Genomic DNA, 27,942 nt, shown 5'->3' on the forward strand with positions numbered 1-27,942 from the left:
ATTCACCGTGTTTGTCTAAAGTTCTTCATTCTCAGCCCGCAAACCACGCCTCAAGATTACTTTTGTAAAATTCATCTGCTGTATGTTGCTGATCAAATGGCATTAAAGGACCAACGTTCACCTCATTATTTAATAAAAATTTCAAATTTGAGAATTTATGGACGTACCCAAAAATGCGTTCCATTTTTCCAAACGAGTTATGGTATTTGCAGTGTTGCGTATGGTATTTGCAGTTGTACAGTGGACTGGCTAGTAAGACTATACAATTCCTCTTCGGCAGAATCGAAAGCTTAGATCTTTCACCAATTAGAAGAACCGTTTCTTAAAAATCTGAAGCATTCTTTCAAAGATTTGAATGCAGAACGTAATGCCAGGTCATTTTGTTACTAAGCAATTAGACTCGATTTAGTTACGATTTAGTCGTTAGCTACGAACCCGTTAAAGGTAGATGATTGCCTACGCAACCATGATAAAACGAATTCGACAAGCAATGAATTCCATGCTTTACAAGTGGTGAATTGGCAACGCTATTTAGAAATTCCAGAAACAGTCAGGCTGTTGATAATTCGAGCTTGAGTGCGATCTAAAAATTAATTACTTGTAATCAATTTAAAACTTTATACAACCTAAGAAAAAAACAGTGCATCATTTCAATATTGCTGCATCTCATTTCTGTAAAACGCATCATAAGTAGGTCAACTTTATTTTTACATAGAAAATTTTATTGTATCAGTTCTAGTATATTAGACTTCGATCGAATCAATAAATCAATCATTTTAATCAATAGCAAATGATCAGGGCCTAGTACACTATTTGATTTCCTTAGTTCGAGATCGATTGATCTAATTTTAGCATGTGCAACGGAAGAGGTGCGCTCCGACCCCTTCAGCTCGAAATTAAATTTGTAAATAATTGTGTGAATTTGTGAACTGTGAAGAAAAAAAAATTTAATAGCATTAATGCTATTACTTAAGAACAAATTTTTTTAAGTATCGAGCTAAATTACATAAGACATCGCACCTTCAATCTAAGCTCGTTCAACTAAGAAGAGAACGAAGAGAACCGTATCGTGATATTGGCTTCTTTCCTGTTAATGGTGGAACAAATTTTTCTGAAAAATATTATCAATTTTTCAAAATTTCGGGACAGTATTCCTCTAGGGCTCTTAAATTGTTATTTCTGAGCCAATTCATATTTCCACCATAATGAGAAGAGCCGTTATGAGATAGCTTGGTTGTTTAAAGCAAGAAGTGGACGGATCCATATCCGTAAATTCGGTTTGGTCATACATCTTATTTTGAAAGTTATATTATCCGGGGATTTTAGCATAACAAGGATATTTTGGCGATAGGATCTTCGATTACTACAATCATTTAGCAAACTTGCATTTGTGTCTTCATTTTTATTCATAAAACTCCTTACGAGGATCATAATTGTATTCAACTTCTTGAGCTGAAACTAACGACATCAGCAAATCAGTCGGACTAGACGTAAAATGTACGTAACACACGGTTTTCTTAAACCGGACTTAAACACCCGAAGTGCATCTTATCTATAGTTTTTATTAACTAACAATGCTAACACCCTATCATATGTCATTATCGTTTTGTTTGTTAATAATGGAAATTGCAACCCCATCATTAAGTCTCAGAACTGTATATAAAAGTGATCAGCTGTTGTTCAGTCAAATAAATGGGTCATTTGTCGGCATATGTAAAATCTAACCTGGCTATTAATCGCCGAAAAATTAAATACTGTATTAAAGGATGGTAGTACGACGTCCGCCGGATGCTTTATTTTATTTCCAACTGTCGCCTGTCAGTGCTTTGAACTACCATCATATTTCTCGAAAGTTTTGAAAGCAGTGTTCCACCTGTCTCCATTACACATAATTTTCTAACTTTTCGTCGAATTTGGCGTCCAAGAGTTCACCACATTTAACAGCGTACAACATCTTTGCCTCTTCATAAAGCTTCACTCCTGTCCACGGTGTTGAAAGAGATGTTAATTTATTAGACAGTTCATCTATCTTTTTATCCTTTTTTTTTTTTTGGAAAAGACTGTCTAAAATTTCTAAACTCATACAATTACATCTTATTCCACTTAATTCAAGGCAGGCACAGATGGTAAATTTCAATTGGTTAAATATGAAAAAATTTATATATATAATCACCGACATCTCTGCATATTCGTGATTGTAAGAATTGTTCATAGAAACAAAAGCTATTTAATAAGGATTACATTTGCTTGAAAAAATAGAAACACAATTAATTTCATGTCTTGTTTGGAAAAATTGTGATTAACTTCATGTTGTTGGTAATGATGGTGTTGCTATTGTTGAGTCCTTTCTGCCGGATGCCAATTAACTCTTGATGATTTAGGTTTTATTTCTTAGCTTATTTACAAAAAACTATTGTTTAGAGTTCATTCCTTTTTAACCAGAAACATGTTTCTCCTTTCGCCAAAACCAGTCAGCTGGTAGAAATGCCAAGACCACATAATACTAAGTGTTATCATGGAAGCAAGCCACAATGAAGTAGGTGACAGTCACCAATAAAATCTAATCATGTAAACAAATTTTTTAGAGATTGTCGCTGAATGCGCCTTCTGAATTATGTCAAATCTGACGACAACAAAATTGCTGTCACTCGGACAAATTTGCATTAGTATTGAGTACAAACCAAAAAAAGTTGCCACAAATCTGCACGCGAAATTAAATTTTTCAATTATGAAAAACAAGACAGAAAAAATTTAATAAAACTAAGCACAATTTTTTTTAAATATTGAAGTATATTAAAGAATGTTAACCAACTTATACAGGTCTAGCGCAATATACCGTTCTTTTCTTTTATGCACGTCCATGGGAGAGGAAAACAATGTCAACCGCGACGCACAAGCAAAGCGACGAGACGAGCGAGAATGGCTTTGCGAAATGCTTCCGACTCCCCAAACTTATCTCGAAACGAATAAATAAACTGTTTTTAATATTTGCAAACGACATAAAAATATAGGTTATATTGTTGTATGGTAAGAATTAGTATGAGTGACGACATGAGTAGTACATGCGTGTCGCCGTTGCTGCGCTTAGCCGTGACTTTAGAGTTCTTGTCTTCAGAAACTTACCAATGGCTGGCTTGTAGCAATAAGTGTTGCACAAACTACGTAAGCAGCTATTGTATCAGATGTGTTGAAAGAATTGGAAGCAACACTTTGTGTGGAGTGGATCCTATGGACCGTAAACGAGGACACAAATGTGTGGCTTTACCAGAAATTTGGTATACCAGGCAGTAAGTAATTGAACATGATGTTTTACCAGAAACGACCTTTGCAATATTTTTAGTGTTTATTACAATGACTAGATGTGTTGATGGAACACACGCTCTTCAAACACGGCGAAAATGAAGAAATTTTCATTAATTCGAAAGGAAAATTCAGCCTTACCGAAATGGTGGTAAGTAATTTGAATACTTGCGTATTAGCGACTTATTTTTATTTACATAAACATAAACATTTCTTTGTAGGTTTACGAGCATGAAATGAAAGTCAAGGCACTTAATTTTAAACTTCCCGGATATTGCCAAGGTTCGCATGTGAGGAATCACTCCGATGAAACACTTTTACCTGGAATATCATTGGACCGGTCATTATAGCAACGCTTGCCTGCTAGGTGAGCAGTAAAAAAAGCTACATCTTTCTAATTTTTTTTTGCAGGTGATAGTGGATACTCCGAATCGATTATCATCACTTTAACGTTCAAATTCATTTATTATTTTATGGGTTGACGCAAATTCTACATAATTTTCTCTTCACATCGTTTGCATACTTTTTATTGTTTACTATATGTGGTTTGCTTATACAAACCAAAAATTTCCATTTGCTCTCATTTTTTGCACCTCTCTGTTATTAATGCATTGTAATGGAGAATTTGAGAAAAATCATTGTAAAGTTGGGAACAATTGTACACGATTAACCTCTTGGCGGTAATCAATTATCTCCCACAAAAAAACAAGGCGATAATCACGTCGATAGTCGCCTGCTTACCTGATTATCCCCCAGCGGTTTGGCAGAAACGGTTGAATACTAAATCGAAAGCTAACTCTCAGCTATCCCAGATCTGTTTTTCCTTTAAGCGTAAGCAAGTGCTGCGTTCAACAGATTTTGCGTCATGCGCCATAACGCATCGCGTAATTCTTACGTTTCTACTTAAGGGTGTTAGTGATTGTTTTGGTGCCCGCGTGGGTGTTCTCGGAAATGGTTGACTTCTTTTATAAAAATAGACATTCTCATCTCCTGACTGATTTTTGTCCTACTTTCACTTTTTTTATGACATTGTCACAAGCTTCAATTTTGAAAATTTGCACTATCTGCTTAATTCTCTACTTTTACTAGTTAACGTGTCAAAACTTTTTAAAATCATTTCCGAAATCTTCAATATGAGTAAGCTTCTGGTATTCATTAGTCATAAGGTCATTCTACTTCCTGCAGCAGAGTGCGGCACAACATACAAAGCATTTAATTCGACTCATTTAGGCTATGACAAAATTCTGAATGTTGCATAAATGATCGAAAACCTGGATTAGACTTTATCCTAACCCGAGCCCATCTCTCATACAGAAAAAATTAGTTAACAACTACGTCGCTTATTTTGGTATAAGCGTCCTAAAAATTTTGGTTTCCGGAAATTGTATTACTTATTTGCTTTTTTAGTACTTTACTTAGATCTTATGTTTTCAACTAACTTATCTTCAAATTGCAGAAAATGTTAAAAAATTTTTCTTATTGTCCTAAGAATTGACGATCTGTAACACGAATAAAACTGTGCACGCGTTTCTTACCAAGAGAAAAATGAAAGGGTTTTGCTAGTAGACCAACATTGCAATCATTTTAATTTTTCGATAGTTATATATAAAATTTCTTTCGAGGAATAAGGACTTTCGAAGTAGAATATAAAGGCAAAGTGCAAAATCGTGCGCCTAATCTAAGCGCCAAATCTGTTTTTCTAATTTTCACTTTCTAATCCAGGACCACCATCTTGGCACTCTTATCTAAAGAATCGGATGTTAGCATTGTGTTCAATTTATTCGATGGCTTGGGATTCGTGGGTTTTTGCAGAAATTGACTGATTGAATTATTCTTAGCTGCGGTGGAGATTTTTTGCTCTCTTGGCGTTGCCATTAGTAGTGGCATCTTTTTCTTCTCTGTGCTTTGCTGTTTCATTTTTTCCGCGACATTTCGTTTTAAGGAGTGATCTTTGAGCTTTACTTGGACAGGTTGATGTTTGCCATGTCTGGCTTGGCCGTCTTCATTGTTACCATCCTGCAAAAATGTACTTTCATTTAGTTGGGTAATCGTCTCTGTTCCATGCGTATTTTTTAATTTAGGTACTAGGGTATAATTCCAGCCATTTTTTAAGTCCAAGTGCTGTAGACCCATTTTATCTAAAACCGCTTGCGCTACTACCCAACAAAGTTTCTTTTTGATTTTTTTCTTTTTATTTTTCTTATAACTATTATTATTGTTCGCTGAAACTGAATCCTGAGTGCTTTCAATAGTTTCCATAGCTTTCCACACAGCAATTTCGTCGATTTTGTCTCGTACCATAGATTTTAGCGGTTTACGTACATCACCGTTTTTGACCGCCTCTTCCGTCCTCTCAACATAAGCTATGTATTCATTAATGAGAAAATTTTTCGAATGTTTGTTGCCATGTATTAAACGAGCCAAACTTTTTACCATTTCTTCTGAGAGAGATATTGGTTTTAACTTTTCAACTGTAACAGCCATGGGCGACAAAGGCTCTGAGCGCTCTATTTCCGACTGTTGGGCTTCAATTACAATCGGTTCACTGCATAACATGGTCCGTACTTGCAGGCTATCCCAAATTATTTTTACACAATTCTCCGGTTGATTGCCATTCTCGTCGACCCATACGCAACCAATGAGTCGAGGCTTAATTTTCTCAGTTTTCTTTTTCATTTGCTGAGAAAATTCCTGCTGAAGCAATTGCAGTTTAAATTTTTGCGCTTGTCGTGTATTATCGTCGTCCGCCATCCATTCATCCTCATTTTGCATTTCCTCCTCGCTTAAGTGTCCGTGCGGTACAAACCATTTATTATCTACCTCATAGTCATCATCCTCGGATTCTCGGTCTTTTTCATCCTCGCTGCCGTCCAAAGACTCACCGGGTTCTTCTTCTTCCCACTCATCATCTGAGTCCGCTTCGTAATCAAAGATTTTCTATAACATTGTTAATGTTACTAAAAACTAGGGGGGAAAAAAATTAGTACCTTATCTTCAGCAAATGGCCTGCGGGGTTTCACAACTGTTGATTTCTTGCGCCACGTTCCATAATAAGGTGGCCTTCGATTATCATGAAATTTATAAAATTTAGCTCGCATGCGTTCTCGCCCATGCATAACACCTTCCTCAATAATTGCTTCACCCACTTTATCAAGTTCATCTTCTAAATGAAGCCAAGACATAAATTTACGACTAATTGAAGATTGTATTTAAACAAAGAAACACTTGCCTACGATTATGAAATCATCATCTGTCTCTACAGGCTCTCGAATCCACTTACTAGGTAATACTTCACCCGAACGCAACGTGGCCAAATATAATCGATCTTCAGACAAGAATTCCTTTGTTCTCTGCAGAGAATCAAGCTTTTCACGAGATTCTGTAGTAAGAATTTTCCGAAAAACCGGCGCCAATTTCATATCGCCCTTAATTTCAAATGGTTGAAATGCCAAGATTTCAACTATATTATTATCTGAATATGTTAAAGAAGTGCCAGGATTACTGATGGCTGCCTTAGGGAGAAAGAATTTTGTAAAGGCTTCGGCTGCTTTCTTCTTTTTAAGTTCGGCTTCTTCCTTTTCCTGCTCTTTACGTTTGCGTTCCTCTTCCTTCTTACGAAGTTCCTCTTCTTTGGCTTCGTTACGTTTACGTTTTTCTTCATTCTTCGCATTTAAATCAGCTAAACGTCTTTGTTCCTTCTCATCGCGTTCTTTACGTTTCTGCTCCTCTTTCTCTTCGCGCTCCTTTCGTTTTTTTTGCTCTTTCTCGTCTTTTTCCTCTTGTTTTCGTCTTTTCGCATCTTGCAATTTGCGTTCCTTTTCTTCACGGGCTTTGCGACGCTGCTCCACTAGTCTCTTTTGTTTGGTAGTTAAGCCTTTATTTTTATTTATAATATTAGTAGAAATCCCAACAAAATCCTCTAACACTGCAACGCTATTAAGTGATTCTACTTTTGCTTTTTCCTCGTTTACACATATAAGTACTTTTCCATTTTGACTGACATCAGCATCGTCTCTTTCATCATCCGCTTCAACGTTTTCAGAATCCTCCTTATCCTTATTCAAATCTTCATATTCAGAATCCAATTCGATAACCTCCTCCTAAAAATCAATTAAAAAATCTCAAACCTATCGTATAGTATTACATAGTTTATTTACTTTTAATTCAGTTTCAGTTTTAAGAAACGTGTCCTCTTCCATATCTATTTTAGCTTTTTTCGAAGGATTCAAACCTGAAACTACTTCAATTTCGTCATTTGCTTCAGATTTACTGCTACCTTCGAGGCGTGTTTTTAATTTCCTTTTTTTACTTTTTTTACCACCACTAAGTAGTAATTTAATTTGCAGTTTTGGAGAACTATTGCTTTTGCCCATCTGAACTTTAACTGATTGTGGTGTCGTAACATTAACGCGTTTTTTACTGCTATGCCCTTTAGGAGTACGAATCGGAACACTTTTTTTATTAGATATCAATGATAAGTTTTCCTGGCTGCCTTCAATTGGCAGTACTTCTTCACTTTTGATAATCAAAGTCTTACTCCTTTTACTTGTCGAACCCATGTTCACGTTTTCTTTGCTCAAGTTATGCTCATGATTGCTCGTTGTACCGTATACCTCGATATCCGATTCAAAAGAAAGCCTACGTTTGCTTGCGTCCGTAAGAATTGTATCATTTTCCATTTCTGTTATTGTTAAGGAAGCAGCTGCTTTCAGTTCGGTTGATGTTGAAGGCCTATCAACTAGCACTTTAAATGGTAATCTTGCCTGTACTAATTTTTTCTCACTGGTGCTTTCACAACTTTCCCTATTTTTCTTATTTGACTGGCCACCAATTTTGGTAGAATGAGACATTGTTTACAAGTAAATGATTAGGCTTTTTAATGACTCGTTAATTGAAAAATTGGCAATAATTTTTACGATTTATGTCGCTTTACTTTGTAGGTTTATGTAAAAACATAAAGAAAAAATTTCTTAAAATATCAGAAAAAAGCGCGATTCTCGATTAAAACTATGTTGCCAGATATATTCTGTGTAACCATATTGTTTCAGTAAAACTTATTTACATTGTTCAAGAGCAAAAGTCAGATACACGTAAGCATATCATCAAAATTAGTACTACCATATGAATACACTTCACCAAAAGTAATACTTAACCAAAAATAAATACTAATGTATATGTCAGCATTATCGTAATGTACTACAAAAGTAGAAGTTTCATTTCAAATTGAAAGCAATTTTGGATAAATTGGCTGACATTATGACGCGTTATAATTTTTGGATTGGAACTTAAATTTTGCTGACTTTTTACAAAAATTTATGGTAGTTGAAAAATCGTAAGGCTTTGCACGTATACGTATAAATAATAAAGCAAAAGAAAAACAGCGCACAAGAAAAAAACGAAGACAATTTATTTTAAATTTATAAATTACTTATCTAATTTGCGTTTGCCTTAGTGGGCAGACGTCAATGAGGCGTCATTTTAATTTTCGGGCTAAAAATCCTATATGAATACAATGGCCAGCCGCGCTACCATATTGTTTTACAAGAAAATGCAAACAAAAAGATATAGATTTAGAACCAAAAATAAGGAAACCAACGTAAACGTAAGCAACAATTTTATAAAAAAAATTTCAACCCCAAAAAAAGGAATAACGCCTCATTCTGTCAGCCCCGTTACAATAATGTACTTTTTTTTGATTCGCGATTTCGATTTTACTGTGCATTATTTTGTAAGAAATGAGAAACAAATAATAAACACCGTGTATATTAAAATTGAAATATATTCATAACTTTGTTGTTTGTATTATCAAAAATGGTAGTTTCCAAATAATACACAAAAATTAATCTAAAATATATATCTGCATAAATCTAATCAATCTTCTTTATCTTCTATAATAATTTGAAATTTTTTTTTCTAAAACCATATGTTTTTGATTGCTTTTTCTTTTAAAACAGTTTGGTAGCGTGGCTGCCCATTGTGTTTACCATTCGAGAGTTTTTAAACCAAAAATGAACACGACGCCTCATTGTGGCTCCTAATGGATTTATTTTAATATGAATAAATTTTTACATATCTGTCGTCGGGGTATACGGTCCCGTTAATATTCTTCTCCCACAAAATAAAATGAAATACTCATTGGCTTATAGTTAACATATACATGCTTAAATAAAAATCGTGAGTCGATTTACCTATGTATATCTTTCGTTGATATTCTTATGTCACCTGAACCAGCCAAAAAGAGCTATGAAAGATGCCCACCCAAAAGCACTCGTCCCAATTAAATAAACACAGAGTAATTATTTATGCGTTGAAATCGCCATCGAAGATCCACAGGCATGTACATTCCAAATCAGTGTAAGGGTTCAAAATTCGTACAGTTCTGCATTTTTCAAATATTGACAATTGCAAAAATCGAGATATGAAATTATCATAAAGGAATTATAAAAACAGATGTGATTTGTTTCCAAACCAGAAAAAAATTTGCAACTTACCACTTGCAACGACTACCGATCTAAAATGTTAAAGCAATATTACTAAAAATGCAAAAAATGACCAAAAACATCACACAAAAAAGATATTATCGCAAGGAAAATTGAATAGTTACATTATTTCTCAGCCAGCAGATATAAAGTAAACACCAAGACTGAGGTAAAATACTCGTCAATTTGGGATCTCAAACAACACTGGTACTATTTCCGGTTAATTGCAGCAATAACTAATTTACTACGAAAATCTAAACGAAATCAAAATGGTCACCTGTTAAGGTGTTCGTATCATTTGTTTTAAATAAAGCACAAGAAATATAAGCGAAAAAACTGTTAAAAAGATATTATTGATTTTTTGCTTTTTAAGAGGGAAAACCACTGTAAGTTTTTCACAATACATTTTTTTATTAGTTTAATAGATGCTTTAAATCTTCTAGAATATACAGAAGAGAAGAATTCATTACGTGCTGCCCACATTACCGTATCACCTCCCTGCTGGGAAGTTAGAGACCAACATATTACCTTCTCTGATGAGCTAACGGATGTCTTCAGAAAATGTCTTTAAAAATATGTTCAAACCATAACACTGTAGCTTCATTAAGATTACCATTGCACTGATATAACTTCGAGATCGATCTGAAAGGAAGCAGTACTTCTGCCAAGAAATTGAAAGTGTTTTATGAAGATTGTAAAATGGATTCGGCTATAGGAGTAGTTCTTTGTTTTACCGCCTTCCTTACTTCGCAGAGTGGAACGCATTCGATTCCGTCTTTTACAGATGCAGCTAAAAGGGGTACATTCATGCAAACAATCGTGGTGGAATGGGAATCACAAAGAATATGTAAACACTTCAACGTCCTGTAATTACAGACTAATGAAAATAATTAAATAAAAAAATTGACAAACATGTATCTATAACACATTACAAAACTTCAAATCCTCTTTTTCTACAAAATCACGATTATTCACAACGCCTTGCAACACACCTCTCACAATTTTTATTCTAACCCTTCGCATTTTTCAAAATATAATTGAAATGATATTACCTACAGACACACTTGGAATATTTTCAATAATTTAACACTAAACGTACCGACATTTCATCCTACCATGAGCGGTCAAATGACCGTTTCAAAAAAACGTATGTATCTTAGTAAAGTACAAAAAAAGTAAACAAAATATTTTTCTGATGCTACAATAAATACTCGTTCCCCGCTTTTCGATGTATGTATATTTTACGAAAAGTCAATAAGCTACATGATGATACAATAACGTTGAATGCGAGAAATTTTAAACAAAATTTTAAAAACGGTTATTTGACCGCGCATGTTACGTTTAGTGTTAATTTGAACATTTTTATTGATAAAAGATTGCCTTTCTTTTGGTCAAAAAATGTGGTGTCAATCGTAAATCAATATTCTTAAAAAACCCTATCTAGACATGTGGACAGAATGCTTTTTTCAATTTGCGTTAATTATGTCCTGAGCCGCTCATCCAGAATAATCATGCTACGTGAGAATGTTGCCATTTTGAATTATTTTTCAAAAAAAAAAAATTTGAATATTTGAATAACATATTATTGCACATATGTATATTCGATCACCTTTCCGATCACCGAAAGCTCCTTTTAAGTTCTTATGTTTCAATGTATATATTTTAAATAAAAAAATATCGGGAATCACTCAAATAAATCAGCAACAATAATTTTCAAATTTTTCGATTTTGGCTATGCCATTAAGCAGCGAATTTGGGAAAATTTGAGTTAAATTTAAATGTTGCTAACGAATAACCTTTTTCATCTACAATCCATGTTGAAGAAAACGACGATTACTATAACAAGAGTGCTCTCAAGCAAGAAGTTCCTTCTAGTTCGTAATTGTGTTCCCTAATTGTGGACGGAGACTTCATCCAATTTTGTTGAATTTCGAACTAATGATGAATGAAAGTTGACACGCATATCTCGATGAGTTAAACACATTCAGCAAATCTAATGAGTTATGATGCGCTGACTACAACTGGCACCACTGATCGACTGCTTAGTTACTTTCTTTCTGACGCCTTCCGATTGATATCGCCAGATATACAATATATCGGAAAATACGATAGAGAGAGAAGTTTGCTGTTAGACGGAAATGTTAACATTAGCAAAAACCAACATCATACGTATTAGACCATTGAATGTTTTACACTAACTAAGCCATGTATTTTTATTTAAATTTATTTTAATTTTTATAATTACAGATTTAAATATGAGTTAAGATGTATCATTGTTTTTTAATCTTTACTTATTTTTATTATTCTTTGTTTGCTTTTTTTCTTTAGTTTTCATTCAGTTGAAAATATTTGTTTCCTCTTAGATATCCAGTATATATAAATATTTGTTTACTTTGTTCATGCCTATGTCATCCTCGATGTATCGTGTTATACGTATGTACGAACTTATTTTTTACTTGTATAACACAATGTATGAGTAATTCCAGTGGGTTGCATGCATTCAAACAACTTTTTGTTTTCTTTTTTTTTAGATTGATTTAAGATGTTTGTTATAGATAACAGGGTGATGAATGGGTCGGACATGTGTTTGCGTTCGTGCTGATGTAGCAATTCAGTCACAGTTCCGGAGCAATCATTATTTGAGACCTTTTTATTCTTCCTTTTTTTCTTTACTTTTCGGTATGCTAATAAACGTTGCATAGATTTTCAGTTTTAAAATTGGCTTGGTAAAGTGGTTACAACGCCGGTCAATTTTTTTGTTTTGTTTTCTGTTTAAATAATTTATGCACTAATATATGACAAAGGGGTAAGTACATTTAAGCCTACGTAAATGCTCCAACACTAAATCGGACAATTTAATAAATCATAACGACCGATAAAAGAAAAGGACAAATAAGAATTTAATTCGCATCAAAGCGGACATTAGATATCCACCACCATATTCATAGATATAAATTTCGTATTTCTTTTTTTATATCTAAGCGTGTTAGTTAAATTGAAATAATTTTTTCCTAGCACCGATTTGGGTTGTAATTGACATAATTGGAAGTTTTTTTCCGGCGTGCTTGGGATTCCAGCCATTTGCAATCCAAATGCGTGGATATTATGGAACTAGGAATGTGAAGATGCTATGGTTTAGCTTTCAATTCGAATCATTGAGGCTTTTTAAAGCTCAAGACTAATTTGGGATTTTAAGCTGATGTCGCATATTCATTTCTAGATGTTACAATAGGAATGATGAAACTATCTCACATTCCTTCGATAGTGGATATAAAACCGGGGAAATAGATTTTAAACAGTTTTAACTAAGACGTAATTTCCTAAAACAAAACACAAAAAAGTTACAATTCAACAGGTTATAAAATACAATTATGTGGGTAATAAACTAGATAAAATTATAGAAGTCTGTAAATAAGACATGATATAAATATATTTTAACATAAAAAATAATATTTGTTTTTTATCAGCTTCTATGAATAGGCACACACACACGTGTCGTATATACTGATCATACTAATTATAATTAACTTTATTGTTCAAATATATAGAGTATCCAAATGTGAAAAAATATAATAAAATTCTTAAATTTGAGTGAACAAAGACCAGTCGTTTTCTCTGACACATAACCTCTCTGCCTCTAGTTCTAATAAAGCAAAATGATTATTAAATTATCAAATAAAAGTAAGTTTTATTAAAATATTCAAACGTCAGCTCATTTCAAGATACCGTTTATATTAAAATATAAGTTTTAAATGCAAATTATTATTAAGAAATTTTTCAACTCGTTATTACGAGATTAAAAGAAGAGAAACGGAAAGTGTGTGAGAAAGAGATAGATAGATTGCGAGATAGAGAGGATAGGAAAGTTATCTGTTTAGATTTGTGTGCGGTTTTTTTTCTTCTTTTTTTACCTATATGAGGCGCTAATTTCTGTTTGTCTTTTAGTTTTATTTATTTATTTATTTTTTGTTTCGTTTTTGTGCAAAAATTGTGAGTATATGTACATACAAAAACCTATATGTACGCAATATTGTATAGATTAAAAGAAAATTTAAATAGTATGCCAACAAACGAAACCACAGTTAAAACAATTCTTTTGATAGTAGTAAATATGAGTTATATAGTTTAGATTGATATTAGAAAAAAAGTTGTTCAATATAAATCTGCAATTTTTTTTGATAAATTTTTATAATGGACTACATTTACAAATCACAGCAAGCCGTAAATTAACTAAAAAGGAATTATGTTACTGTGACATACTTAATATTAATGAAAGTAACAAGTAATTCGTTTAAGACAATCTTGACATTTTAATATCAAAAACCAAAGATTTTTCTTTATTACTATTCGTTTAATGGAGGGGTGATTAGCAACAACTTCACTTTTGGCTAACGCATGAATAGATAAAAATTATTTAATTGGCCGAACGCTCTTATGAATGACGGAAAAAACGAAGTGATAAACCTTTGCTATGACCACGAAATGTTTAGAGCAAATGCAATAAATAATTATAACCATTTCAAACTCGCTAAAGAAAAGTTAATTTTTCACTTGGCCGTAAGCATTTTATTTACTCTTGTCTTTACAATTATATTGTATAAAAAACAATATTGAATAATTCTGGACTTGTTGCTACAATTTTGAATTTTTGGAGCTAATAATAAGAGTTAAAAATTTCGAAAAAGCTTTAAAAATAAATTGCGAAGATTTAAGTTTGTCCTCTCGCTTTTTTTTGTTGAAGCAAAATACATTTCCTGTTTTTTTAGAAGCCAATTGGCTAATACAATTTCAATCTTTCTACTGACTGCCTTTAGGTTACGGTTCAGAAAAGCGCTTCAATTTATCGAGTTGACAAGAATTTGAATTGAGCGAAACGATTACAACTTGAATAAATTATTAGCATGATACATATATGTCTGGCGTGTAGTCATATCACGGCATACATAATATATACATCTATACAAAGTTAAGTCGGGAAAACAATTTTTTATGATGTATATATGCGTGAGATGATGCAATTTATATATATATCTTATCTTAGGAAAAAAGTCAAAAAAATAAACGTAGAGACAAAAAACTATAATAACTTGTGTGGTTATGCGCATCTTGTTATTCTTTCTTCTTTCAAAATTATTTATTAATTAATTTTTATCTTAGATAATACTAAATTTGTTTACTTTGTAGATTGGATAGTTTAAATTTTAGTTTGACTTTTCTGTTTAATATGGATTTGTGCTCATATGTATATAAAATTACTTTAGGTTTGTGTTTTCATATTTTTTTTAAAATTTTTATTGATTCGGAAATTAAAAACTTAAATACGAAATTTGGTTTCTTAATTTGTTGATGTGTATGTGTGTAGTTTTTACTTTTAAATTTATAATATAATAGTTTAAAAAATTATTTCACTTTTCCTGCTTATTTTTTATTGTTATTCAATAATGTGTATTTTGCTCAGTTTTTTTTTTTTTTTTATTATTATTATTTCTGTTATGAATAACTTGCTGTGTTTTTGTAAATGCTTTTTTTTCTTAGTCGTTTACGCTTGTGAATTGGTTCTGTTCTGTTACATTATCTCTTCATCTTATACGATATAGTCTCTGTGCTAGATATTGATGATTATAACTGCGGGTTTCTTCCTTCTTCTTAGTTGGGAGGTGTTCGATTATAATAAACTTTGTTAAACTTGTTACTTTTTGGTGGTTCACGCTTTGAGAGGAGAGAACATTTGATATATGAACTTACTTTTTTTATATATGAGATTTGGTGGACTTTAGACGAACGACATGAAATGATTTTTTTTCCTATTTTTTAAGTATAATTTTAGTTTTTCTGTTTTAACTTTTACTTCCTATAACTTACTTTTATATTTTCGTATGTATATGTTTAAATGATTTTAGACGTGTGTAGGTGTAAGTGTGTGTGTTTCAGTTATAAATAAATTTTTTAGATGTAAGTTTAGTTTTAATTGTAAACTATTTGTATTTATATTTATGTTTTGTGTGTGTTGTGTGCGTGTGTGACTGTGTGAATCAATGTGCGTGTGTTTTTGTGCGTGTTGAGTGTTATGTTGACTTTTTTGACGTTCAGCAGCAGACGGTAGATGAGTATATGAATGGATGCTTGCGATAGGCGACTTAAAGTAAAGAAATTATAAAAAAATAAAATAAGTGGGAAATACCACTTCGCCACTTTATGGAACATAAAAAACAAATAACTAAGCCAACAAAGAAAATATAAAAACAAAAAATCCGAAAACACAACATGGGCCTCGCAGTTATCCGTATATTTGCATCCACTCGTCTGCATCGCTATAAGCACATCATGTTTTTTGTATGTAATAGTACTGAGGCTTGTTTTTTTTTTTCTGTTTTCTATTCACTTAAGTCGGATAGATATAAAGGAGAGAGTGGCTACTCGGTTTTGCTTAGTTCCACACACGTAAGAAGGAGTCCCACGAACCCGTTGCCACAGCCATGCCATTTTCAGTGACACCCAGACAAGAAACACGATTGTCATGTCCGGCCAATATACCGGAGCGTTCCGCTTTCATTGTGTCCCAAACATTGCAATTAAAATCGTCATAGCCGGCAAGCAATAAGCGGCCACTCTTGGAAAACGCTACAGATGTAATGCCGCATATAATATTATCATGTGAGTACATTGCTAGTTCCTGATCGGCACGTATATCAAATAAACGACATGTTGCGTCATCTGAACCGGTGGCAAAAGCTTGGCCGTTAGGGAAAAATGTCACCGCATTTATATCAGACTCGTGACCAGGGAAAGTCTGTTTGCATACGCCTTCTCGGATGTCCCATAGTTTAGCTGATGCATCGCATGCTCCAGAAACAAAGGTCTGACACCCAGGTGCTAAAGATAGCGCCATGACATCACCTGTATGTCCCAGGAAGGAGGTTACTTGCTGGCCCGTCTCTATGTCCCATAATCCACAGGTCATATCGCCAGAGCTAGTAACGATTTGATTATCGTCTAGAAAACGGCAGCATGACAAATAGCCACCATGCCCAGGTAGCTCGCGGGAAACGCGCACATTCCCTTCGCGGGTCTTCAGATTATAAATTGAACACATGTTATCCAGGCCACCGCACGCGACGTAACTGCCTGACGGAGCGTATGCGCACGTCATTACCCACGATGAACGCAACGGTATGGCATGCACTTTATTAGTGGTGTGCGAGTCCCAAACGATTAATTTGCCATCCTGAGAAGCTGATACTAAATTACGAGAATCATTACCCCAATGCATGGCATAAATTTTTGCCAAATGACCGCGCAATGTTCGTCTTGTCCGCATTTGTATACGACCGATCGGCTCTAGTGAGGCGGCTGCCTGTACCAAACTTGTGTCGCAGGCCGCCTTGCGGGCATCGCGTATCGCATTCTTAAGTGACTCAGCTTCTTGTCTCAGACTATCCAGCTCATTCATTGTGGGCGAATGTATCTACAAATGTTGCAATTCCAGGGAAATTACTATTAATATGCGCTGTTGATTAGAGTTGAAAATCCCTATATCTGCTGCTTATAATGTGTAGTTTCAGAAGTCATTCAGTGAAGGAAATTAAAAAACATAAAAACATTTTAGGTGCGGCTGCGGCCCCTGCCTTTCAACAAAGATCTTTCTTACCTTTTATCTTTCACAAAAGCTTTTGAAAACTTGTCCACACTTTTCTAATCGCAAGAAATTTTCTAATTTCCTGGAAGCTTAACGTATTTTTGCAGTTCTGCGGAAAAGTAATAATTCGAAAATCTGATACAAATCTGCTTTTTTCTTTAACGTTGTCTGGATATCTTCTACACTGTTTTCCGCTGTTCAATCAAGTGTGTATATATATATATATATATATATATATATATATATGCATGCATATATGTATATATACTTCCTGCTTGCCTCTTTTCAATATATTTTCCCTTTAGTTCCGTTTAAGTTTGATCGTTCTTGCCCTCCTCAAGGGGGGTGAATTCTTATTTGTGCTTCTTTAAACAAATTGTGCGATAAGTTTTTTAGTTTTTTGAAAAGAATATAAAATTGTTGTGTTGGTGTAGCAAAAAATAATTATTTAGGTTCTTTTCCAACTTTTCCACCGCGGTACGATTTTTTCACTGCCTTCGTTTTCCCGTCCTTTACTTTTTTGGTACACCAAAATTGCAATTTGCACCACCGATGGGGAAAACTTGATTAATATGACGAAACAAACGACAGAACAAACCAGGAGCAATTTAACGAAACAAAGTAGACAGATATATACGTATTAGCACATATAGTTGCCGCACAAACGCAAAACGAGAATACATAAACGCATATGATAAACGGAGACAGCATATGAAAAAAGAAAATCAATGTCGTTCATTAGTATTTTCGCTGCTTTATTTTGCAGAGCAACAGCAAAGTCATTTTGCTTTTTTGTCTACTTTATATGTGCGTATGTACAAGCTTATATCGAAATTGAATCTTTTTTCACTTTTATCGTTGAAAAACACTTACTTCTTCAATTTTCGGGTTTCACGAAAATTATTTACGCATTCAATTTAATAAATTTTGCAGACATTCCAAATAACCTATACTCGATTACAGGCCACACAAATTTTTCCACAATTTCTTCGATTACACACAACAACGAGCAAAACTTAATTTGACATTTCGGCCAACACCTATACAGCGTTGCCGCAAAATAGAATTTTCTTAGAAAATATTAAGCGATGCTTATCGAAAGGTAATATAACTTTCACATGACTTAATATAAGAGATTTTACAAAAGGGAGCGTTCGACTTTATAACGCGTTTTAATTGTTTCGACGAGTTATGGAATTAATCAATCAAATTTCTACTAGATAGTAAAAAAAATTAGGATCAATTTATATGGCAATTTTGAATATTACATATATTTAAATTCATGAACATATTCATAAAGGAGTGGTAGAAACAGAATACTATAGGGAAATACCTTGTAAAAGGGATAATGGCACTTTGTCGAGATTTATAGAAAATGATTCAACTAATTTAATGCATTGTTCACGTTTTCCTCTACTATGCTTAGAATTAGCGACGTTTTTTATATATGTATTTCTATCAGAATGCGTCACTTTGGCTTATAGTTTTGTCGAATTGGCACAGTCGTAAAAATGGAAATAAGAAGCTGATATTTGGCGCAAACCTTCCCTGATCGATAAGGAACTTAAGTTTAACAGATCTTCCCACAGAAAATTAGGAACTGAAAACTTTGGCTAAAGATAAAAAGAATGTTTTTCCGAAATTGCTTTACTTACGATGAAAGTGTACACTCACGGGACAAATGCTTTTCGAGTTTCGCAAAAACAAAGTGTTACATAACAGAAAAAACGGCTGTTATGTGTTGAACGTTCGCTTAGCAAAGAAATAAAAATGGTACGGATTTTTTAAGTTCTGATTACATACTTACAAAACCTTTTAACTAGATTTCAAACGTTGTAATAAGTAGAAAACATTCTGTTAATTATTTACCCTAGTTTATTGCAGGGAATACTTACCAATATGCAACATAACCGAGAGTTTGTAATGAACTTGTTTAGTTTTTATTAGGCTACACGTTATACTAGGCAAAACAACGGTGCATTTGACACTCTTTGTTATAATATAAATGCTTAATATATTTTTGAAACATTCAGAGGTTCATAAGAACTATCCATTTTAAAATGTCAGAAAGGCATTGGATTTGGAAAAACAACTATTTTTGTCATTTAACGTTTCATCAAGTATTCTCAAATGTTTAAAAGCAAATGTCATGTTTACGTGGTAACTTTGCTAATCACCGTAAACAATGCGATACGGGCTCTAACGTTGTTAACGAAGTCTATAGTTGTCAATTCTAAGTTAAGTTATTTTGCATGCTTATGTGGTCATCAAAATAAAAAAAGCTTATCATTTGCGATATTTGGTGAATTTGACTATATTTATCAGGAGAATATAGACTACATAAGAAAAATTACGATCACTGCCGTTACACACAAACTGTAGAAGGTCGATACCCTGAAAGTTCGAAGGAAAATTCTAAATCTTTTCAACGCGGTAAAAATATTTCAATCAACTATTCGTTGTCATTTTTTATAAAACCTAGAAGAGTTCATACTTTGTTCATTTCTCTCTCATAGCAGAATATTTTTTTTCGTTAATCAAAATAACGGATATTTTCCAATTTGATTGGTTAATAAAAAAATAATTTTGTAGCTGCTTACTAGCAAGGTTATAGCACTTGTCGCAGCGATTCGATATCTGAAAGGTTTTACCTTTAAATGTATCGCGGCAGGTATTCTTTGTTAAACTCTAAACAAACATAAAGATTTATTTAAGTAATATGTTTTTGAACTTTACACTAGAAAAAAGTATGCATAACTAAGAAGAATTTAAAGTCATATATTCATTTAAAACAATATTAACCAGACTAAATGAATTTTTAGAAGATAGCCAGAAGAAATATTTAGTATTTTTAGCTACGCAAATTTAAGCTTTAACAATGTTTGGCCCAGAATATTCAATTAGGTTTAATGGAATGCAATTTTGTTTAATTAACCAAAATAAAATTAAAATTTATTGAAAGAGCTGTTGTTTGTAAGATTTTGCAAATATTGTTTTTTCAAATTATTTGTAAATTTTATAACCCATATAAAACGGATAACTATGTAAAATGCCACCAATGGCATTATTAATTCTAACCAGAAAATAAGCTGTACTTTACGTTGCCAAGTTTAATTGCAATATTTTTACTGAAATTCTTACGAACTGAGGCAATGAAGCGTTATTCCTATTTTCGAGCTTGGTCTCCAATTTTGCCGACTTTTTACAAAACTTTATGGAAAATCATAAATTATATGGTTTTGCATTAACATCCAAATAAAACAAAAAAGAAAAGCACAAAAAGGATCGATGATGGTTGGTTTTAAATTTTCAGAGCATTTATCTAGTTTATGTTTATATTATGTAGATTAACTATTATTAAAATTGTTATTTTTTATAAATTTATTATTTATGTTTACGTCGATTTCTGTATTTTTGGTACTAAAACCATACGGTTTTGTTGTCATTGTAGAGTGCATAGCGTAGCGTGTCTAAGAAAGTTAATATAAGCTAAACATGTGTCACGTTCGCAAGAATGCTGAATTGCATTTTCGCTGATGCATGACATTACAGCAAGCGCCCTATATACAATAAATGTTGAAGTCAGCATGTTATAATTTAAGCAAACGAATATTTATAAACAATCTTAAGCTAAAATTTTAGTATTTAAGTATAATTACTTCCAATAAAAATTGAATTAAATTTAGTAAGTTCTAGCCGAGTTTGTCTTCGCACCTTACGAACTAAAAAAAAGAATAACTCATTGATTTCTTTAAATTAGATAGAGACACTCTCTGCCGAATCCACTTTGGCAGCTAAAGAGTGATAGTCTTGGCGGTGAACAGCCGAGCGGCGTAGAGTTTTATATTTTACACTAATACGATAGTCACCCATGACAAAAGATTAATAAGGAATCTTTTGTTTAATTTCTCTTCTTCTTCTCATGTCTACACAAATCAGCGCATACACGCCGCGCATTACAACATTTTCCTGTAAAACAATATGGTAGCGCAGCTGCCCAATTACTGGTGGAACAGAAAATATTTATTTGACTTTAACCATATTTTCTACCAGTCTTATTATTAAACAAGGGAAGTGTTTCATAGCTTTTATATATATTTATTACACATTAATTGTTCCTTTCATTTTTTTTTAAATCTTGAGTTCTAACTTTAAAAAATCCATTTCATTTATTTGCGTTTACAACGACAACTGCAAAGATGAGTTAAGTTACATTGCAGAAGAGCTTGGGTATGTATCTTTATGTGATATCAAACGTCGTTAAAAGGCAAAACGAACTTGATGCTTTAAACTGGCCCAAAAAAAGGATTTTGTAATTCGTTCATTAGTGTTTCTTTTTTTTTAATCAGGCGTCTGACTTTTCTCGACAGCTGAAAATGGGAACCTTGGCGGTTTAGGTCACAGTGGAGCGAAAATTCGAAAGAAAGAATTTGAATCAATAGAATTTTGATAACTATTTGACCGGAAGGTCGTTGTGTAAGTCATTGACGAGTCTTTTTTTACATTCTCTTAATTTTCCTGTTATTTTGTTCGTAAAGTGTTAGGAGACTGCAATCCATCCTCTGATTTGACCTAGGTTAATAGGCTAAGAGTATGTTTATCAGGTTTTTATTTTCTACCTCATTGTGCATAACTTGAAAGTAACAATCGACTCTGGGTGCATTAATTTGAAATTGGCAACTGATCATGTGTATATTTTATTTTAAGATTTATATGAGAGAAATATGCGAAATGTTGGCAGTGTAAGAGCAGTAGTGAGCAATAGTGATAGTAAGTGATAGATAGGATGACAACGTAAGTTTTCTTTCAGCTAAATCTAGTGTTAGATTTACAATCACAAGTTTCGGAATCTGCTTTGTTATTTAATATTAGCTTAAGTAAGCTGTTGAACTCATTTGCATATACTAAATACGGTGTTTAGGATCGCACCATCGCAACTCTAAACTGACAATGTTATCCGCAATTCGTCGCCTTACTTACCCAAGTCGTAAAATACATTGTCCGGTGCTTTGATAAAAACGGTATTCAACTTAAATGCATTTACACAAAACTTCATATCTTATCATAGCGCAGTTTTAATAGAGCAGTGGATCCAATATTGTCTTCTATTTTTATAAAATATTTATAGTCAAGCACTCAATTAAGATATAAATAGTTTCAGCAAAATTCGCTAAGATTTTAAATAATAATAGATAAACTGTATACATTTGGGCAGTTTCAAGTTAATTAGCTGTAATTAATATTTTCAACAAACATTAGCTTAAGCAGTGATAAGGGCGGACATAAAAAATGTTAGTATACGTACAAAACTATTCACCAACCGTTACACGCAATAGTAGATCGAGGGAATCTCCGCACGATTTTTACTGTCGACTACTGCAATGTATTGATTTAAAATATTACAAATAATTATTTATTTACGGTAACACTGGTAAAAAAAATTAATGAAAACTGCTTAGTAGGGAAGATATAGTGATTTGAACCGTAATGCAGTAAATAGTGGAAATTAAAAGCAAAAATCACTATTAGTTATAAAAAAGAAAAAAATTTTTGTAGTAAATGATCCAGTGAAATGTTAAAAAGTTTGTAAAATATAGTGAAGTAGCGAAGAAGTCGTCTCTATATTTTTTGTATGGCACTCAAAAGCAATAATTAAGTTAGAGTTATTTAAGAAGATGGTTGCATTTTCCCTTTTTATCAAAAAAACATCGCCGTAAGTAAAATTTAAGCATGTATGCAACATTTTGTTAATAAATTCTTATTACAGATATACGATGGCATGTGTGCGCATAATTTTGTAAATATATTAAAAGTAATATCGAGACGAGTGTTCACAACAGCTTCGTTGACATATATCTAAGTATTTAACATCTCGCATTACTTTATCTTTCACGTCCCTTGGTTCCTCTTAATCTTTTTTTTTTTGGTTTGCTTATAAAAAGAAAAACAAGAACAAAAACAATAACAAAGAAAAATTGTTTATAATTATTCAATGCTTTATACACGTAGGAACAAAGTGAGGGGGTTATTATTACTATTGTTTAGTACATTTAGTACATTATTACGCAGTTTATTGTTGGCGAACATTGCTGGGTTAAGCAGTTGTTATGCATGTGTCTCATGCATATGTAACTGTACGAAGCTCTTGTTAAGTGTATGTATAAATAAGCGAACTTGTGCTCTTATAATTGTTCCTTTTGCACTCCAGCCTTGACTACTTTAAATAATTTAGAATTTTTTATATTTGTGTGAGATTTGATGAAGAGAACATATATGTTCCATTTAATATTTTGTGTAAACATTTCCTGTTGCAATGGCAGTGTCGGGATTAGCCTTTTGTTTTCTTACTTTATAAACAACATATGGTAAGGTTGAGAAAACAGCCGTTATATATGTACGTGTGTATGGACACATATATGAATGCTCACTTCAACTCAGAAACGAAAAGAAAAAGACAAAAAGGTCGAAAAATTGCATACAAAATTTCTAATTCCAAGAAGAATAACAACAGCCAGTTAACAGCTGACTTTTTGAATTATTTTCAATTGTAAACAAATACAGACGCTTGCTCTCAGATATGACCAAATTAATTTTGAATTACTCTCGTATATAACCAAATTCATAGTCGTTTTTCAATGCAACAGCTGTTAACAAATGCAGACTGACTCTTTGAATTATTTTCAGTCAGATCATGGAGTTGGCAAATTCCAAGAAGAGAAATTTTTCTTGTCCTGAAAGATCACTTAATTAGCAAACGTTTTAATTCTGAGTCATTAAGAGTGAATGTAACTAACGTTTTACTCATTTTTTACTTTTCTTATTAACCACTTTATCCTTTTTTGATTTGTTGTTGTTTACCAATTGTCCTTGATGGAGAAGAAAAAATGTCGAGTTTTCTGCTGCCCGATTTCTCTTTTTCTCTCTTACTGAGTTCTTTTCCATTTTTTGCATACTTTGATGTCTTCTTTATGTTAGTATACATGTGCATTTAGGGGGTTTTATGGATTTTATTTGGTATTTTACCCCACTGTTTGCAATCTCATTAATATGTGAATCTCTTCTTTTTTTTTTTAAAGCTCTCATTTATCTCGACCACCTATATAAACACAATACATATTATAGTAGTATGAGGTTTTCTGTATTTGCCTAAAATATTTTGTGTTTGTTTTCAGTATGAATTCGTTTTTCAAAGGTACAAGTTAAATGTAGATTCGTGCGCGTGTGTACGTGTGTATATGCGACGTTCGTTCACTGGAGTGTAATTTGCAAACAAAGAAATTAGGGGGAAAAAGATTTTAAGAAATTAGTTAAAATTCAAGTTAAAGGAATTTATAAACACATCTTACATATATAAAAAATAAACTTGAAATAATATACACGTCCATACTCGCTTATATGTAAAAACGTAGTTGTATATAAGGAATTTCGTAAGTTTTTTTTTCTTTACATTTCTATTTGCACGTCTGATTGTGTAGTTTTTATATTTTCTTTCAGCTGTTAATTGCTGCTAGATGCATACATATGCAAATATATAGTATGTATGCAAATATATATAATACACACACATGCGCACGTATATATATATATATATATATATATATATACTACTGCTGTGCATTTCTTTAATTTTTTTAATATTTTCTTAGCACTGTCTTTTTTTTGTGCTGCATAAAATTAATCGTTTGTTAGTTAGTTCGGTATGTACTTGAAATCAAGAATAGGATGGGGACAATCTCTGAGGCCAAAATTTTGTATGGATATGTTGCGTGAAAAAAGAAAATCAACAGCTAAAAACAATCCAACATACGTACAAATTTTCCTTTATATATACTTGCACATGTCGTTGTATGCATAGACTCTGCGTAAAAGACCAAGTGTGTATATAAAGAAAATACCCAAAAATTTAAGTATATATATACATTTATTTATATATGTGCACATATAGACATAGTAAATATGTGTAAATCTTATGTATTATTTACATGACTTGAAACAGACAATAGAAGAATAAAATTGCTTTTCATGTTTTCTTCTTCTGTGGATATCACATCTTTATCACTCTATTGCAAAGCAAGTAGTAAAATGACAATTAACCTGTATAAAGTTAAAGTGAAAGAAACAACAATAAGAGTAAGATTAATACAGCTTGTGTCTAATGCTCTGGTGCTCTCCGTAAAAAGGAGAATAAAAAATAAAACATGTAAAAGTATGTCTTGAGACGAATCTTGGATGCTCAACCCTTTTAAACGAGCGTATGGAATTCGTAGTGCTTTGTCAATTTTGGGAATATTAACTCGCAAGTATCGGGCATTTTTAAAGCTATTTTACAATTGCACATCCAAGTGCGAAGTGTCTCCGAGCAAACAACACCGTTCGGTTTCAATATTGTTGAAGAGTTAAAAAATAGAGTAAAGTAAGACTAAGAAATCTACTTTATAAATAATCCAACATTTTATATTTGCCATGTGAGGCGATTAATTATTACACTAAACTTTTAAATAACCGTTTCGATCAAGATTTCGATTCCGGGCCATTTTGGAAACTATATTCAGTTCACTTTTAAAATTGATTTATCGTTATCTAACAAGAATATCTAGGCCTAGTTTGGGCTTCTTTTGTTTATGCGAACGCGAATATTATGTCACTAATCACTGGGAAGGATTTTTGGCAAACATATATAAATATTATATACGAAGAAACAGATGAACTCATTGTTCGCTCATCGTATGCCTATTTCTGGTCGCAAAAATGCAAACTATTTCCCGCCAGACTAAGGTGCGAAAATTTGCTAGTTTTATCATTCAATTGTCTACACAGATTTGCTAAATTATGACTAACTCGCACATGTACAGATTTGATGAAAGTTATGACAGTATAGTGTCCAAAAAATATGTTAAGTTTTAGGGAAACAAATGTCTGCCGAAAACGCAAATATGTCATAAAAGTGTGTATTCCTGCGGGTTACGAAAGGAATCATAAACATTTCATTCTATATAGTGGATAAGAGGAACTTACAACCAAATAAAAAAAAAATTGATATCGGAAGACAATTGCTATTGAACTTATTTCAATTTATACTTTTACAGACAATGTGTTTGTAATGTATCCGCGAATATGCTTGCTCGCCTATAATAGTCGTTTTGCTTTGAACATAACTGCGTACGGGCTTTTAAGCGTGGAGTTCAGGTATTACCATTCTTGTGATCCATGTGATCGCTGCCATTTCATCTATCTATATACACCAACTTTCAGAAATTGTTCGGAATACGACTAACGTAATAGAAATAGAACGACGCGTGTCGGACATAACCTCTCTTTTCTTCTTTGTATACTTATGTGTGTGAGTAAATATTCTTACGTGGTGGATTTCTCTCCATCCTCTTTTGCATTTCGCTTTACGTGTATATGCATCTTGAAAGATGTATGTGATTTAATAAACAGCTGAGCTTGTCTACAAAACAAATGTAATAGTTTGAACGTTAGATCAAAAAAAGAAAAGGAGAAAAATCTTTATCGAAATACGAAATCAAAATATTATAAAATCTAAAATATATTCTACAAATTTTTAAATTTTTAAATTAATAATATAGCAAAGAACTATTTAAAAAGAGTTCCATCTGAATGGCTTATTATGGCAACGAGTGCGTGTGTGTGGTTGTTTACAATTTGACTAATTGTCAGCTGAGAGTGAATATTACTTTGCAGTAATACTAAACAAAAACAAGTAAGGAAGCTGTATTCGGCGGTGGCCGAATTTAGCATACCCACCGCACGGTGGGTTCGCATTCTACTTTCCAAGTTCCTTTATTTGACACCTATATCGTTTGTATTAAGAAAAAAGTAATCGCGGTGCTTAGCGTATTCATTTTAGAATTAACCCATTCGTAGACAGATAATGTGTCTTTATTTGAGGAATGCCCAACTAGTTTTAAACATTCTGACTTGTTCATGCAGCGATAAATAAGCATAAAACTTCAAAAAAGGGAAAAAATTAAATTTAATCAATTATAATCTTGTATAGGCATGGCCGTTTTTTTTTCATTTTTGCACGTAAAGAATAGACTGTTTCACTAAGTAAATGTGGAAAATTTCAGCTTTCTAACTTTTACAATTTCTGAATCCACACATTTTCGTTAAGCCCCACTGCCGGCGTATGCTTTGACTACTTTGGCTTATTTTCAAAAGCCTGCCTGCAAAAGCTTTCAATGTTTCTACCAAATTTCAAGTCGACATAATCATTTTTGCAAATGGGAGAGTGCCGACAATAATCTCCACGTAGACACACAGACAGACAGACATGACTAAATTGACTCCGAATTTCACGCTGATGAAGAATATGTATACTTTATACAATTCTGAAATTTCCTTTTTGGTTTTACATACATTATGAAAAAAAAAAAAAACAAAATGGGTAAACCCCCATCATACAGTGGTGGGTATAAAAAATAAAGCAAATTATAGTAAAAGACATAAGTTGAAATGTAAATTTAAGTTTCAAGAAAAGGTTTTCATGTGTGTGTTTCAACA

The 27,942-nt window shown here is 32.7% G+C and overlaps 2 protein-coding genes and 2 long non-coding RNA genes across 9 annotated transcripts; 2 read left to right on the forward strand and 2 right to left on the reverse strand.

Moving 5' to 3' along the window:
• The first annotated feature begins 2,867 nt into the window (after positions 1–2,867).
• LOC119637518 lies at positions 2,868–10,781 on the forward strand. 2 transcript variants are annotated; one of them, XR_005247265.1, is made up of 5 exons: positions 2,868–3,287; positions 3,360–3,451; positions 3,522–3,667; positions 9,255–10,165; positions 10,223–10,781. It is a non-coding gene; the product is annotated as an uncharacterized LOC119637518 (long non-coding RNA). The 2 variants fall into 2 exon arrangements; XR_005247264.1 differs by having other exon boundaries at positions 9,255–10,781.
• LOC119637516 (chromatin assembly factor 1 subunit A) lies at positions 4,868–8,518 on the reverse strand. Its single transcript, XM_038033577.1, has 4 exons — positions 7,458–8,518; positions 6,530–7,400; positions 6,288–6,463; positions 4,868–6,237 (listed from the first exon to the last, which is right to left on the reverse strand). Exons 1-4 carry the CDS (start codon positions 8,148–8,150, stop codon positions 5,014–5,016), a joined length of 2,964 nt encoding a protein of 987 aa, XP_037889505.1. The 5' UTR covers positions 8,151–8,518; the 3' UTR covers positions 4,868–5,013.
• A 5,039-nt stretch (positions 10,782–15,820) lies between the features above and the next one.
• Positions 15,821–18,408, reverse strand: LOC119637642 (guanine nucleotide-binding protein subunit beta-1). 5 transcript variants are annotated; one of them, XM_038033835.1, is made up of 3 exons: positions 18,289–18,408; positions 17,428–17,977; positions 15,821–17,244 (listed from the first exon to the last, which is right to left on the reverse strand). In XM_038033835.1, the coding sequence occupies exon 3, from the start codon at positions 17,227–17,229 to the stop codon at positions 16,207–16,209; it is 1,023 nt and encodes a 340-aa protein (XP_037889763.1). In that variant the 5' UTR covers positions 17,230–17,244; positions 17,428–17,977; positions 18,289–18,408; the 3' UTR covers positions 15,821–16,206. The 5 variants fall into 5 exon arrangements, with proteins under 5 accessions (XP_037889763.1, XP_037889762.1, XP_037889760.1 ...); XM_038033834.1 differs by having other exon boundaries at positions 15,821–17,315; XM_038033832.1 differs by having other exon boundaries at positions 15,821–17,318.
• Positions 18,409–22,858: 4,450 nt separating this feature from the next.
• LOC119637694 lies at positions 22,859–27,406 on the forward strand. The gene is made up of 3 exons (XR_005247317.1): positions 22,859–23,128; positions 23,183–23,275; positions 27,006–27,406. It is a non-coding gene; the product is annotated as an uncharacterized LOC119637694 (long non-coding RNA).
• Positions 27,407–27,942: the final 536 nt, after the last annotated feature.

Source organism: Glossina fuscipes, unplaced genomic scaffold (genome assembly GCF_014805625.2).
Source record: "Glossina fuscipes isolate IAEA_lab_2018 unplaced genomic scaffold, Yale_Gfus_2 60, whole genome shotgun sequence".
NCBI lineage: Eukaryota > Metazoa > Arthropoda > Insecta > Diptera > Glossinidae > Glossina > Glossina fuscipes.

Coding starts and splice junctions, on each gene's coding strand:
- LOC119637516 (XM_038033577.1), bottom strand. CDS start 8,150: ATGTCTCATTCTACCAAAATTGGTGGCCAGTCAAATAAGAAAAATAGG. Junction 7,401..7,457: donor AAACTGAAACTGAATTAAAA/GTAAATAAACTA, acceptor ATTGATTTTTAG/GAGGAGGTTATCGAATTGGA. Junction 6,464..6,529: donor TGATGATTTCATAATCGTAG/GCAAGTGTTTCT, acceptor GGCTTCATTTAG/AAGATGAACTTGATAAAGTG.
- LOC119637642 (XM_038033836.1), bottom strand. CDS start 17,229: ATGAATGAGCTGGATAGTCTGAGACAAGAAGCTGAGTCACTTAAGAAT.